Consider the following 14,576-nt stretch of genomic DNA (forward strand, 5'->3'; position numbering starts at 1 on the left):
GTTTGGAGTTTTTTGTGAATTGAGTTAAACTCAGAATTAATCTAATTGGCTCCCTTCCTACACTGAAAATAGTATTGCTATTTTATAAGCCATAGCACCTTTGCAGGTGCTTGACTTAAAGCTAGAGCTATGTAATGAAACCCAGCCACTAGTAAGATACAATCAAGTTTTGTATTGAACCTTATTTCTAATGTCCTCTTCCCTGGTTCTGCTAAGTAAGGATAGCTCAGGATGATTTAAAGGGAAATATTATTTTTCTTATTCCAAATATTATTACGAGGTTATATGAACTGTAGCAATACTGCTCCTACATATTGCTTTCTGATTAACTTCCCTAATGCTTACTAAACAGAGAAAAAAAGAAAACTCATTTTTCTCCCAGTTTCTAGCCTGGTCCCTTAACCATTACACCAACACTTTTAGGAGAGTTTTTCCCCACATTCCAGTTCTCAATTATATAGCAATTTAATTGTCAACAGGAGCTTAGTAGTAGAGATAAAACATTCAGATAGCAGCATTGTCCTACATATAGGAGCTGGTTTCCAACAGCTCATCAGCTCTCCTCCCCACCTCATGCCTCTGAATTCCAGAAAAAAAGTATTGGTGAATATAATTCTGTCAGCCAGTCTTAACACTCAGGAGCACATTCAAGATAGTTTTAATCTTTTCCCCCCTATGCCTGGAGTACCAAGGGTTTATAGGCTTGAGCCTTCCTCTTTAATCATTTGGAATTTAATCCTTTTGAGTGATCCTTCCTGCATCCTCTTTTTTTGTAGGAAATAATTCACTTATACATTAGATACTCTGGAGTGTCTGTGTCTTCTTTCCTTGAGTTCCTTCCCATCACTTCCTGAATATAGCTTCAACTTTTCCATGTTTGTTGTTTTGAAGTTCTGCTTTGAAGAGGAGAACATATTGGTGCAGGAAATCTAAATATTTATGAGGTATTGGTATCATGCTCCAATGCTTTAAGAATCTTCTGAGCAAAATTGAAGTGTGTGGATTTCATGCCTGGATTGACTGGATTAATGAGATCCACAACACTGCTTTTTTCCTAAACTCACTTCCACTGAGGCCAGTCTCACAAAGAGCAATACAAACAGAAATCTTTTGTTAAGAGTCTAGTTAAAAGTGAGAACATTGTACCTGGCTGTGGTAATATCAAAGACTATCAGACGGTTGTAGAAAGAATGTTTTAAGGAAACTGTTCATTTTCATGTTACATTCTGTTTGTTGCTATTGCTGAGGAACAAAACAGTCAAACTTATCATCAGACTAAACAAAGGGCGCATGCACACCTACCCACACTCCCATAAACAAATGGAACATCTATTCCAGAAAGATGATCTGCAGGAGAAGAAATGTTGAGTTTTTTTCTTGCAAAGATCAATGTAGGAGAAGGAGAAGCAGAGCTTGGGGGAGGAGTCAAGAGAGGAATCAGCCTGAAGTTATTAGTTTCTACAAGAGACCTTAAATTCCATTAGCGCCAATTTCAAGTTCACTATTAGTTGACTAGATTCTTATGTATAAGCATAAGTAATAAATCAGTTTAAATAGAACTCAACACATGGCTCTGATTCTTCACTGCCGACAATCCAGCAATGGGGATGTTCTTTGAAAAACTGTTAAATTCATGATTATTTGTGCTCTGTGATAGAGAAAATATATTGGTGTGAGGATAATTCAAGTTGCTTAGTTACCAAACCACAAGAAGATTAAAATTGCTAGAGAGATTATTAGGTTTCGATGGTACTAATACAATCCTATTTTGAAAGATTGGGCATTTTTTATGGATAAAGGGACTTTTGTTAGATTCAAGGATAGGACACATGCTTTTAATACTGAAAATCTGTACACATACTTGATAATTTTTACAACTTTCCGTATTCTGCCTTTGTTATTTTCAAATAGTTTTCCATACATTTCTTCATAACCAAAATGTAGAAAACAGAGAAATTATAGAAACAGTTTGATTTATACTGAAGTCATGATTATAGATTCTTTATTTCTTTTAGTCGGCAGTTAATTAATTTAACTAGTTAGGCATATCACCAACCACTGAACCCTTTCTCAGTTGATCAATGTTTTCAGAAACATTCTCATTAGAACTGGAGAACATTTTACACAATAGTAGTTAATTAGTTCTTAAATCCCATTCATTGTTCTAATTAATTTCATTTTTATTAGATATGAAATAGATGTCTTTGAATGCAAGATTTGCTAAACTTCAGAAAACAGAACCCTGAAATCAGAAACAATCAAAATTTTCAAAATCATTGTGGCAATTAAAATAATTAGAAAGTTGGCAGAGTTCTATCAGATGGTTGGGAGGTAAATAAAGATCTACATAAAAGTAATATTATTAGTTGTGGTAATTTCACAGATGAGGTTAGCAATTCATTATAACAGCAGAAATTTAAGAACAACACAAATGAGATACGTATAATAATAAATGCAGAAGAAACTTCTCAACTAACCTAAAAAACTAGCGTTAATAAGAAAAAAAATGTTTTAGTTGTTTCAGTATTGCAGCTTGGTAAAAGTATGGAGAAAGTTGGGCATACAATAAGAATTAGATATAATTTGAGTTTCACAATTTATCTCCCATCATAATCCACTGCATCTTTTGGACTGTAGGGAAATACAAAGAAACTTTTGCACAATTACTTGGTCTGATGGTGCAAATTCAGCTATAGAAGTCATGACAGTGCGAAATAACTAAATATATAGTCCTGACATGCAATAAGAATTCTAAATTGTTCTTTCAACAAACAGTCCAATACTGAGGATTACATGATAAGCCCAATTGCACCAAGACAATTTTGAAGAACGTAGTTATTCAGAATAATATAGCAGAGGATAAATCTAAAACAAGGATCTGCAAATTGTTTTTGAAATTATTTGTATCTTGTTAAAATGTCTTTTTAGAAAGTTAAGTAGCGGAAATAGATCACTGAATTAATTTTGACTTGCACAACAGAAAAGTATGTTACATTTTATGTTTCAACATAAAATGGTTGTCTAATGTTGAAGAAATTATTTCCTTACGAAATACATTTCAACATTGTAATCTTAAAATATGAAATAGAAATATTCTAGTGTCCTCTTATTTACTGATCACCAACAACTGAATAAACAGTAAGCCTTCAGAGTAGAGGCTAATTTGCTTACTTGACCTAAAACAGAATATTTCTAATATTCGGTAAACTTGAAGCTAGTTTCTCTGTGGTTGTACTGTAAAACGATCTTGTAGTCTGGAGTAGAAGCCTAAAATTTCTCACAATAAAATATCTCTGAAAAATTAAAAGACATTCAATATTCAGTGTTTCAAACAATGCTTACATCCAACACACAGTCACAAACCAATTGATTTATTCACTACTAGATGATAATCAAGTTTTCTGGATATATTTTTTTTCTATGATAAATAGTTTTGTGGTTTTTAGCAAAAACCTGCAAATTTATTACAGTATAGGATTGGTGAGCCAGAGTCCCATTCAATAGATACATGAAATATAATCTCCAGTTTTAAAGCATTTCTTTAGAAGTGAAGCTAGTACAAGATAATATGAGGATGCTATCTTCATTTTAGCTACAGAATTACTGCAATAAATCTTTTTGTACCATAAACTGTGGCTAAGCAAATAATTTGCAATTAATATAAAAAGGAGAAAAATCCAAGGGGACCAAAGCAACCACATTAGGAATATAGAACTTTCTGTAAAATTTCATCCCAAAAACAGAATCTTAAAGACTTCATTTTGAAATGATTTCACAAAGAAGCCAAGGGAGTGGAAAACCACTCTACTTCCATTCCAAATCTTTCTTTTTATTTGATTGGTGTTACAATTAAAAAGGACTCAACGTGGAGTGTTACACATTCTTGGTGCTTCATGGTGCAACTAATGAAATCCCTGAATGGATATTGCTTTACCTTTGATTTTAAAAAACTAACTTAAGAAAAGCTTTAATTCCACTAATGATCACAAATGACCAAATGAACAGCAACAAAAGGAACAGAGAAGAAAAATGAAACCAAACTACTGGCAAGTTCATAATACATACATAATTTGTGGGTTGATGACACTGATTTCAAATGTACGATAAAGCCCACAACACTTGATTACTATGAATATTATTGTGATTTTTTTTCATGTTGATCAACTTGCTTCAAAAGGTTGCTTTCTGTTGTTTAAACTTGCATAATAAACATGCAATGAAATAATTCCTTTTAACATTTTTCTGCAGTGTTTTTGTTTTCATACAAAGATTTCATAAAGTTACAGTGCTGCATTACAGCATTACCAAAATAAGTGTACGAGTGAAAGAGGAAGATTCTTGTGAATTTAACTTAATGACAAAAAACCCAACTACTACTTTTTATCCTGAGACACGCCATCATCTAGTTAAAAAGGTGTGCACAACCAAGTCCCACCCAAATCCCTCCAAAAGACAAAATAAATATTAAATTGGGAGGAAAGAGGGGACAGATAAACAAAATATAAGATGTCATCATGCACTCATCTTCTGCATAGCTCAACCTACATATAGTAAGGCACTATTTCCCCACAACTTAGTGTCCCCCAGAATCCTTTAAAGCCCTCTGCAAACCACAGAATTCCTTCTAGGATGATGAAATAAATGACTGAAGAAATGTGACTATCACATTATTCCACATGTGTTCTCCTATTTAAGGAAGTCATCAGGCAGTCTTAGAAGGAAAAATAAAATCTGTCACAAGTCTCTTTTTGTGTAAATGTGTTCATGTGACATATGGGGATTTGTTGTGTGGGATTTTTTCCCTTCTCTTGCTAGAGTTAAGTTCTCATTGTTCTCAAAGCAAAATCAGAAGAAAAAGAACAGAGGAGTCATTAAAAAAAAGGTTTTGCTGCTCCAAACAGCATCCTGTTTAACGGGTCTGGAAAATCTGATGATTGTTCCCAAGGGAATCGGGAAAAGTGTTGATGGAATCTCAAGGGATGGTCCTCAATTATAATTAGTTTAGCTGATCTTCATACTGCTTTCGGAAACAATCACCAGCAGGAAAAAATTCCCAGCATCGTTCTTGATACATTTTCCAAACATATGACTCCTGCAAAACACAGAAGGTAACTTTAGAACCTCTTTCATGCCATCTGGAATTTTTCAACTCTTACGGTAAATAATTTTGAAATGATCATAGAAGCTTTGTTTATATTCCAAACTACTGTACGTAAGACATGGCTTTATGTTTCAGTTGCAAATAGGCCCTCTTCCTGTACGCCCTCAGGATATCATTCAAGGTTTTTTCTTTCTATTAAAATGAAGCTGAAAACAGAAACTATTTGCAAAAAAAAGAAAAAGTTTGGACAAACTCAAAGAGTACACCACCTGTACAAAAAGGGGAAAAAAGAATTTAGATAAAACAAGGTTCAACTTTATCCTCCTTGATTGTGCTATCAGTACAATTGGTCCAGAAAAGACTGTCTTCAAATTTAATTGGCAATGTAGAATTGTTACATAATAAGACTCAAAGTGTAAATAGTTGATGATAGGATAAAACAATCAGTTAGAATAAAGTTGTACAATTGAACAAGTGATAGAAACAAAATTATGAAGAAATGAGGCGGGGGGTGAGGAACATTTCATATGGATACTCCAAAAGTACAAGGCCTGAATTGAAAATATCAGGGTGCATCCCTAGTAGTTTTTATTTGTCTGCTTTTCAAATTTTTATTTTTTCAAAAAAAAATTACGCCGCATAATTTAGTAGGAACAAATCTATGTAGAATACGTAGAAGTGTTTAAAGGAACTTGATGGAGACCTTTGAGAAGCCGCAGCATGATGAGTACCAGTTCTTGCCATGAACTCTTGATATGCTATCCAATCAGTCCTAACGTGAAGACTTTACCTCAACTTCTAGCAGAAAGCCTCCCAACATGTTACACCATCAACCATACCCATTTCAACTGATAGCTTCAAGTAGTGCCTTCATTCCTGCCTTACCTTGGCTATCCTTCAAAAGGGCCAAATCTATTCTACGCAAGAATAGAAGATCTACACTTCTCAGGTCCAAAGGCTGCACTTGGGAGAGCATTTTGCCTTCGCTGGCATTTTAGAAAAGGCCATAGAGGTTTCCTTTGAGAGGTGCCTGGAGACAGATGCAGCAGAAACCAAAGGCCAAAGACCACACTGCAATGCAACATCATACCCTCCAGCCATGGTCCCCAAAACCATGCCTTTTCTTCTTTTTCTTTTAAAAGAAGCAATTGTAGGATTTCCTTCCACATACAACAAAACAAAAGAATAACAAGAGCTGGGAGGGACCTTGGAGGTCTTCTCGTCTAATCCCCTGCTCAAGTAGAAAACACTATACCATTTCAAATCATTGTCCAATCTCTTCTTAAAAACCTACTTGTTGTAGCACCCACAACTTCTGAAGACAAGTCATTACACTGATTAATTGTTCTAACTGTAAGTTCTAGATTAGTTCTCCACTTGATTAGTTTCTATCCATTGCTTTTTGTCTTGTCTTTGGTGCTTTGGAGAATAGATTGCCTCCTCTGCTCTGTGGTAGCCCCTTAGACATTGCTATCATGTCATCACCAGTCTCTCTTTTCATTAAATTAGGCATATCCAATTCCTGCAACTGTTCTTCGTATGTCTTAGCTTCCAGTCCCCTAATCAGCTTTGTTCCTCTTTTCTGCATTCCTCCTAGAGTCTCAACATTATTTTCATATTGTGGCAACCAAAACTGGATGCAGTATTCCAAGTGTTGTCTTACAAAGCATTATAAAGTGGTACTAACACCTCACGTGATCATGATATATTCTTTTAGGTATTATGATCTGGAATGTTAAGAAAGATTATTTGATCTGCATATATCAAGCCTCCAGTTAGTTCAGATGTACATTGTACTATGAAAGTATCTGGAGTGCTGCCATTGCTTGAATCATTAAGATAGATGAAAGAAATACAAAAAATACAGTTACAATTTTAATGATCCATATGACGTTGACTTACTTGACCAGTGTGTTCGGTTTCATCTTTATTAATGAGGTACATCAGAAAAAATCTGAAATAAAGAACAAAACCATGATCATTATTATTGATAGCATACAAAATAATACATGGACTATTTCTTATAAAATTGAGATACGTAAGTATTTTGAACATTTTACAAATTGGTTGCCTGAGTTTAGTTCAGACAATCATTGAAGTTTGTTGGATCGTAAATAAGCTGTATGTCTGTGGATTCTTTCCTCCCCTCTTCCCATCAAACTTTCTTGAACTGGACTAATTAGATAGTGCTGGTTGAAGAGAATTCTCCAAACTGAGATGCTAAAACAAGATCTAATTTCAGATCAGTAGAATTCTCAAGAAAGTACAATCAATAGTATTATAATTCATTATAAAAATTAATGATAACACAATCCAAAATTAAAGTAAATCAGACATTCTGTAAGGATTTGCATACTGTATGTAATGTAATAGGATTTAATAGGATATATTTTCTGAATTGCCAGTATAGCAGTCTTTGTGTTGGAGAAATTTTCTAGATTTCCAAATTTACAACATAATTTCAGATATACAGTAAGTGTTTTATCAAAACACATAAAGGCACACACAATTTACATGTTGCTAACTATACAATCATTATGTCTAATATACTCTTTATATTTAGAAACAAATTACCACATGTTATTTGCAAAATTACAAGTTGCTGAAAGTCTATTGTTCAAACTTCATTTCCTTAAAAAGGTCACAGGAGGTTAATATTAATATTGATTAGTTTACATGAAAAATTAATGTACTTACAGATAATTAGCCAAGTTGTGCTCCTGTAGAGTATGTGTTTCAAAGCCATGTGGCACTGTATCAAAATAATCATTACCTATTCCACAGATAAAACATTTAGTCTAAAAAGAATTTAGAAAGATATATATTGTTAACATATTTGCTTCAATTTCATCCTGTGTGTACATGCACATATTTGTGAGAATTCCATACTTTTCAAAAATGGTTTTAAACTTGAGGCTGGCATTTTTTTATTATTCTGTGTTTGCATTTTAGTTATTTCAAACACAGAACAAAATGTCCTTATCCAGAGACCCTCTCTGGGGGAGATGGGTGGTATGTGTGTGTATATATATATAATACAATATAATATATAAAATGGCTTTATTTTAAGTATACTGCACTATTTTGCCATGTGCTGCTGTCCTTTGAATTTTCTTTCCTGAGTCAGTGCAGCAGCAGGGACAAATCCCATCCCTAATCAGGCACATACATGGTTTTTTTAAATCAAGACTGCAGCCATGACTATGATCCATCTGGATCTTTCTGACTGTCCCCTCACCTCCCCTTTGCAATCCCCATGCCCCTTCTGCTAGAGGCTGAGCTTGGAGAAGTGCCCTGGGATATAGATTTGAAGCAGAAGGTATTTAGACAGCAAAGTCTCACTGAGAGAGACATTCTAGACATGCCTACTTTGGATGATTACTTTAGAGAGCAAAACGAAGAATGACTTTGTCATTCTTCAACGTTGAAGTCATTGGGTAGTTTGGATAATATGAGAAAAACAAAAGAGAAAGATGTTCTGCAATGTCTTTTTTTTCAGCCCACTTTTGAGTTTAAAAGAAACAATTCTCCACCTCACTCCAGAAAGATCACCTGCTTGCCTATTGTATTGACAATGATGGTGCTTCATAGATAAACACGCACATTTAAATATTATTATTTAATAGTATTTCCTATTTTACATAGAGGGCTATCTTACTGGCTTCAAAGTTTGAAGAAGCAGTACAGGAAGAGTATATACACTTTTGAATTTTGGTGTTGGAGAAGACTCCTGAGAATACTGTGGACAGCCAAGAAAACAAGCCAATAGATCATTGAACAAATCAACCCATGAGTTCTCACTTGAGGCACAAATAACTAGGCTCAAATTATCCTACTTCAGGCACATTATGTAAAAACCTAACTCTTTACAAAATGTTGGGAAACATGGAAGCAAAAAGAAGAGGATGACCAGCAGCAAGGACCCAGTGTACCATTGGAAAACCTAAAAGGGCAATTTAGGTACAAATCAATATGGAGAAAATCTATCTAAGTGACTACTAAGAGTCCATACTGACTTTATAGCACATAATCATATCAAATCTAATTTCATGCACAGCAGGGAAGCAGTTCAAATTACTCTGTAGCCTTCGGCATCTTAATTCTACTCTTAATTAAAGAAGAAGCTATTTTCTGGACACTATATGGAGTAGGTGATATTTTGCAGAAATATTTATGGATCAAAAGGGGAATACAGAAAATCATTACCTCCATGTCTTCTTTAACTTGTTCTTGCTGATCTCTTAATTCTCCAAATGCATCAATAATCAAGCCTGGCAATAAGGTTATAATTTAAACTTTTGAGGAACTAGGACAAAAACTGCCAAATTGACAAATTAATGCTAAATATGAAGATTCATGCTTTACCACAAAGTGCCATGCACCTTTGAATATATTTGGTGGAGATTTTCAAATACAAATAGCCAGATAGTATGCTGCAAACAATTAGATACAGTATTCACAGCTTTACTGAACAACCTTGTACCAACCATTTTTTTGTCATATACACTGAGTTTTGAAAGCAGTTGCAAACGGTCATGTGTATTTTGGTGTATTATTATGCATACACAGTTTCCCCCATTTTAAGAGGCCACTTGTCATCCATGATAAATGGGAAACTTTCTGTAGACCTTGAGAAGGTTGGGTATAAATTGGAATACAGATGAGGAAAAGTGCACTTCTTGACAGATTTGGTGGCAGATTTCATGACACTCAAAGAACAAAAGAAAATTCTGTCCTGTTTCAATAATTAAGGAGTTGCAGCATTCTATCTAGCAGTCTGGCAGTATTCCCCAAAATTGCGAGAATGGCCCAATGGGAATCATCCTTACATTATGATCAAGTCTTCCCAAAGGGAACATTTGAAAGGGGAGGGAGGATTGTGAAGGAAAGCCTTTGCTACTTTATTTATAATGGTACTGACTACCTTACCAAACTGTAGAGGGGGGGAGGAGAACCTAGGACATCTGATCTGATACATGAAATTACAAAAATCTCTAGCCTGAAACCCAGTACTAATTTCAAAATAGACTTATTACCTATGTTTATTCAACTTATTTACTGTAAGAAAAAAAGAGGACTCCTCACAGATGGTCTTGTTTGTCATTTAAATCAAAGTTTCTTGATACAATTAATTAATAATTAGAGAGAGTGTGTCTATGCATGTGTGTATGCTTATGTATATCTGTGTGCCTATGTATGTGTACCCCTTTTCAATGTCATCGCTTCCTTCCTGTCAACAAGACTTTTTACACAGAAAGTAAACATTGCAGTTGCTAAAGGATACACCATATGATAAAAATCTTATTAGTGGTATGGCTCAAAATCAAGCTTGAACAATGCAGAGGATAATAAAATTAAAGGCAAATTCATTTTTTTAAGTAAACTTTGCTTTTCTAATAATTTGCATGCAGAAGTGGAAATTTACATAGACAGAATCTGAGCAAAAGAAGATAGAAATATAGAAAATCTTTATGTTTCTTCCACAAGAGAAAAGAACCAGTCTTCCCCATTTTAAGAAATTTGACTTAGAATGTATTCCTTCCATTTTATATTTCTATTCAATGCCTTTTGGGGGGGGGGAAATCTGCTTCAAAAGGGATTGAGTAAAGGACTCCAAAAATCTTTTCCCACCAAGAACGAAGAAAATAACTCTAGAATTCATTCTAGAATTTGCCTTTAGTCTTTCACCTGAGATTATTATGTTTCAAAGATTGAAGAACATAAGCAATTATATTAGGTACAAGAAGTTTACATATTTCACCATACATTTCACACTGTGAGAAAAAAATAGATGTAGATTATCAGTTAGGAAAGGGTGATTTTGGTAGTTATAAAAAGCATTTAAACTGATAAAAATAATGGAAACATACCTTGTATGATAGCTAGTAGAATAACAATTACAAAAAAGAAAAATGTAATATCAAAGATGATTCGATATATTTCATATTCATCGCCTGCAGGATCTTCAATTTCATCACCAATTCCACCACCAGCACGTACTCCCACATACATGTGAAACATATAGCACTATAAGCAACATGAAAAAATTATCACAGTTTAAAAAGTACATTTTGCATAATCTTTTATTTTTGTAAATCTTTATTATATTTACATAATATTTATAGTTTATTTGAACGAAGGGAACTCAATTCTTGCCATAGTTCAGTTAGTCTTTTAATTTTTTATCATCAAACTTAGAGGTACTTGAGTGCTTGCAAATAGAGGAGTGTGTTAAACAAAATCCTTAAACAAAAGAATCAATATTTCAGAGTTTTGAAAAATAACTGCCAAACCACACTTACATTTGACTTACTGCTTGAAGTAGTAAATCCCTAATCAACTTGTAACTACCAACTCAGACTAACAATCAAACAGTAAACAACAGCCTAATTAAGGAACCACCAAGAATACTCCTGCCAACACTGATAGGCAAGCCATCTGAATTTAAACAGAGAGCAAACCCCGTTCTCTTATAGCATTAATGATGTTATCTAGTTGGGTAATTAAATGTCTTCAAGAAAATAATCAAACTCAGAGAGCATTGAGGTCCCCACACTATTTTAATTAGCATAATAGTAGTATATTCATTTAGAAGAATGAATGTATGTTATCTTGAACATTATACATTCAAAGCACTATACAATTATCAAAAATGAATACTAACCATCTAAATGATTCTTATTCTAATACTTTACCCAATTCAATAAGGTTAATGGGCTAGAGTCCTGCATTCATATGAAAAACATCAATGACAGAAGCAGCACTAAAAATTGAGCAAACTTCTGTTATTACATGATGCTTTCATCAATTTACAGAATGTAACCACAGTTTGAGAGACAGGTTGAGATAGTAGTTAAAAGCACTAGGCTAGAAACCAGGAAATTTGGAGTCCATTCCTGCCGCAGGCATAGAAGGTGGCAGTTACTGTGGTTGACTCTCAGTACAATATGACATTATACCTGTTCTTGCAATGAAGCATTTGTGAAAATCTATAAAGAGGATTTGGAAAGATTGCATGGGTTGCTGATGTATCCCTTTGTGTTTTGTAAACAGAAACTGTCTCCACTCTTAAAAATTTACCCATTTAGAATCATATTAACAAATTAGAAGAAAAACAAAAGTCAAGTTTACCGTTAGCATGTCATCACATTTCATATCTGGCATATCTCCATCTTCACTCTTATCGTAGAATTTTCGGAAGAAATTGAAAGCAACTACTGTGTATAGATAAACTACCACTGCTAGTAATCCCACAGTTAGTACAAGCTAAAAGGAAGAAGTAATAAATTAATGAATATTTTGGAGTTCCTTGATTGTAAACTTATTTTCAAAAAACCATAAGAAAATCAATGTTCATTTCATTTCTATTTTATATTAAACAATTTACAAATTATATAAAGAAAAGCAAATACTCTTCTGCTATATGGGAGTCATTCCAAATGAATTTGGGTGGGGCTTACTGTAGTCTTTAAATGATCAAAATATATAGACAATTGTATTACAATTGAAATCATGACAATTTTGATTGAAAAGAAATAAAAGTAGATCTGCATATTTTATTATTATATCAAATGCATTGGGAACCTTATGGAAATGAATCAAAAGTAGAATTCAGAGTTTATTACATTTCCTCCAAATTTTTAAATAAACAAATGTTCTCTGATTTCTTTCATGGTTGGCATAGTTATATAACTGTTCCTCTTCGTAAACCTTATTTTAAAGAGTGGCATGTAACTTTTCACAAAGTTAATGGCAGAATAAAGAGCTATTACCTGTTTCCCATTGTGGGTCACTGATGATAGAATCGTTCGTAATGTTTTAAATCCCATTGCTATGTCAAGGAGGTGTGCAGCAAAGAAAAAATTGTTGTAATGACCAAGGACTGACATGGTCATATACCAGGCCAGGTACAGAAAAGACTTTAGAAGAAAAGGAACAAAACAGATTTAAGAAAAGAACACACAGTCAGATAAAAACTTCTTTGTACTGTAACTGTAATTGTAACTTCCAAAGACTTTTTAATCAAACATATATTTTAATTTAAAAGAATAAAACAGGTAATACATTATGTAAAACACATGAAGTCTTCATAACTTTATTATCTTAATTCCGTGCTTCAGTTAAATCTCAAGAGAAAACAACATAAGGGAAATTTTCCCATGAGCGTTACTATTACTTTTAAGACCCAGTAATGTCCTGAAGGAATTTTGTCTCCTCCTGGAAATATTTAGAGAATCCATCAATCCAATTTATTTACCCATAAATTTGGTGAAGAGTTTTGAAAAGTGATTTAAACTAGTTCTATTTTAATATTCTAATTAATATTAACTTGATATTACATACTTACATTATCAGTGAAAACAACACCTAGTTTCCACATTTGATACTTTACATCAATAGAATTCAGCCTGAAAGAGCACATATAAAAGAAGAAATAAGGTAAATTTAAAGATGGAAAAGATGAGTCATTGATCATCAATCACTAGGTACTTTGCTGAATGTAGGCTAAGTGGGAAGTTTTCAAAAAGTTCCAGAAGCAGTAGCAAAATACTTCTATATTGTAGCCACAAAAACAATATATACTTGTATTCAAGGTTGCCTCAGGCTTTACTTTTTAAGTAAAAAAGTAAAATCATGTATAAGTTTAATCATGCATAAAATCTTGAAGCAAAGGAAGATCAGAAAAAAATTCAATCTGGGTAAAATTAAATAACTGATGTGGCAAGAGCCTAGAACCACTCATTGGTATTACACAAATGTATTGATTCTTGCCTTCTGGGTGATACTAGAAAGTACTAATTCATTTCAGATGGTTCCTTATGCTAAACAGAACACTTCCAGGTTTACTCTCTCCCTCCCTCTTTCACTAAAGCACTAAATCTAGATTATAATATTTAAGGTATATGTCATAGTCTAGACTTACTTATGTGTCAGTGGATGCTCCAACACTGGAAGTTTTAAAGAAGAGATTGGACAACCATTTGTCTGAAATGGTATAGGGTTTCCTGCCTGAGCATGGTGGTTAAGACCTCCAAGAACCCTTCCAACTCTGTTATTCTGTTGCCAGGCATGGTACAGCTGATTAATGGAACATGTTAGCTCCTTCAGTTCAAAAGAATATGATTCTAGCTGATGGATCTACTCTAAGGACTCATGCTGACAAGCTAACCAATGATAACAGCTGTTGTTTTGAGAACTGTGAGTTGCCAGTTCTCCTCAAAACAAAAATAGTGAGAGTAGAGTATTATTCCAGTATTATTATTTGAGTTCTCCTCAAAACAAAAATAGTGAGAGTAGAGTATTATTCCAGTTCTTGTCAGCATTATTAAAGTATAAAAGTGCAAGTCATAAATTCCTCTAGTAATTTGAAAATCATATATACTCTCTCTGTCTCTCACACACACAAACACACACACATAAATTTGCTAAGCAATGAGTTTCATTAATGAATTTTAAAATGTGTTAATAAACCCCT

General features: G+C 33.6%; 1 protein-coding gene across 1 annotated transcript in view; it reads right to left on the reverse strand.

Annotated features, from left to right (window-relative positions):
• Positions 1-3,808: 3,808 nt before the first annotated feature.
• RYR2 (ryanodine receptor 2) overlaps positions 3,809-14,576 on the reverse strand; it is a 276,429-nt gene continuing 265,661 nt past the window's right edge. Inside the window, exons 98-105 of the mRNA XM_087718053.1 lie at positions 13,449-13,509; positions 12,874-13,020; positions 12,233-12,367; positions 10,972-11,128; positions 9,308-9,372; positions 7,799-7,899; positions 7,004-7,055; positions 3,809-5,092 (exon numbers count right to left, since the gene is read on the reverse strand). Of these exons, the coding sequence (XP_087574179.1) occupies positions 4,997-5,092; positions 7,004-7,055; positions 7,799-7,899; positions 9,308-9,372; positions 10,972-11,128; positions 12,233-12,367; positions 12,874-13,020; positions 13,449-13,509 (814 nt within the window). The 3' untranslated portion in view covers positions 3,809-4,996. The remainder of the gene's footprint in view (positions 5,093-7,003; positions 7,056-7,798; positions 7,900-9,307; positions 9,373-10,971; positions 11,129-12,232; positions 12,368-12,873; positions 13,021-13,448; positions 13,510-14,576) is intronic.

This window comes from Thamnophis sirtalis, unplaced genomic scaffold, assembly GCF_051295495.1.
Source record: "Thamnophis sirtalis isolate CommonGarterSnake01/CBP01778 unplaced genomic scaffold, rThaSir2_p1.2 scaffold_6, whole genome shotgun sequence".
Classification (NCBI taxonomy): domain Eukaryota; kingdom Metazoa; phylum Chordata; class Lepidosauria; order Squamata; family Natricidae; genus Thamnophis; species Thamnophis sirtalis.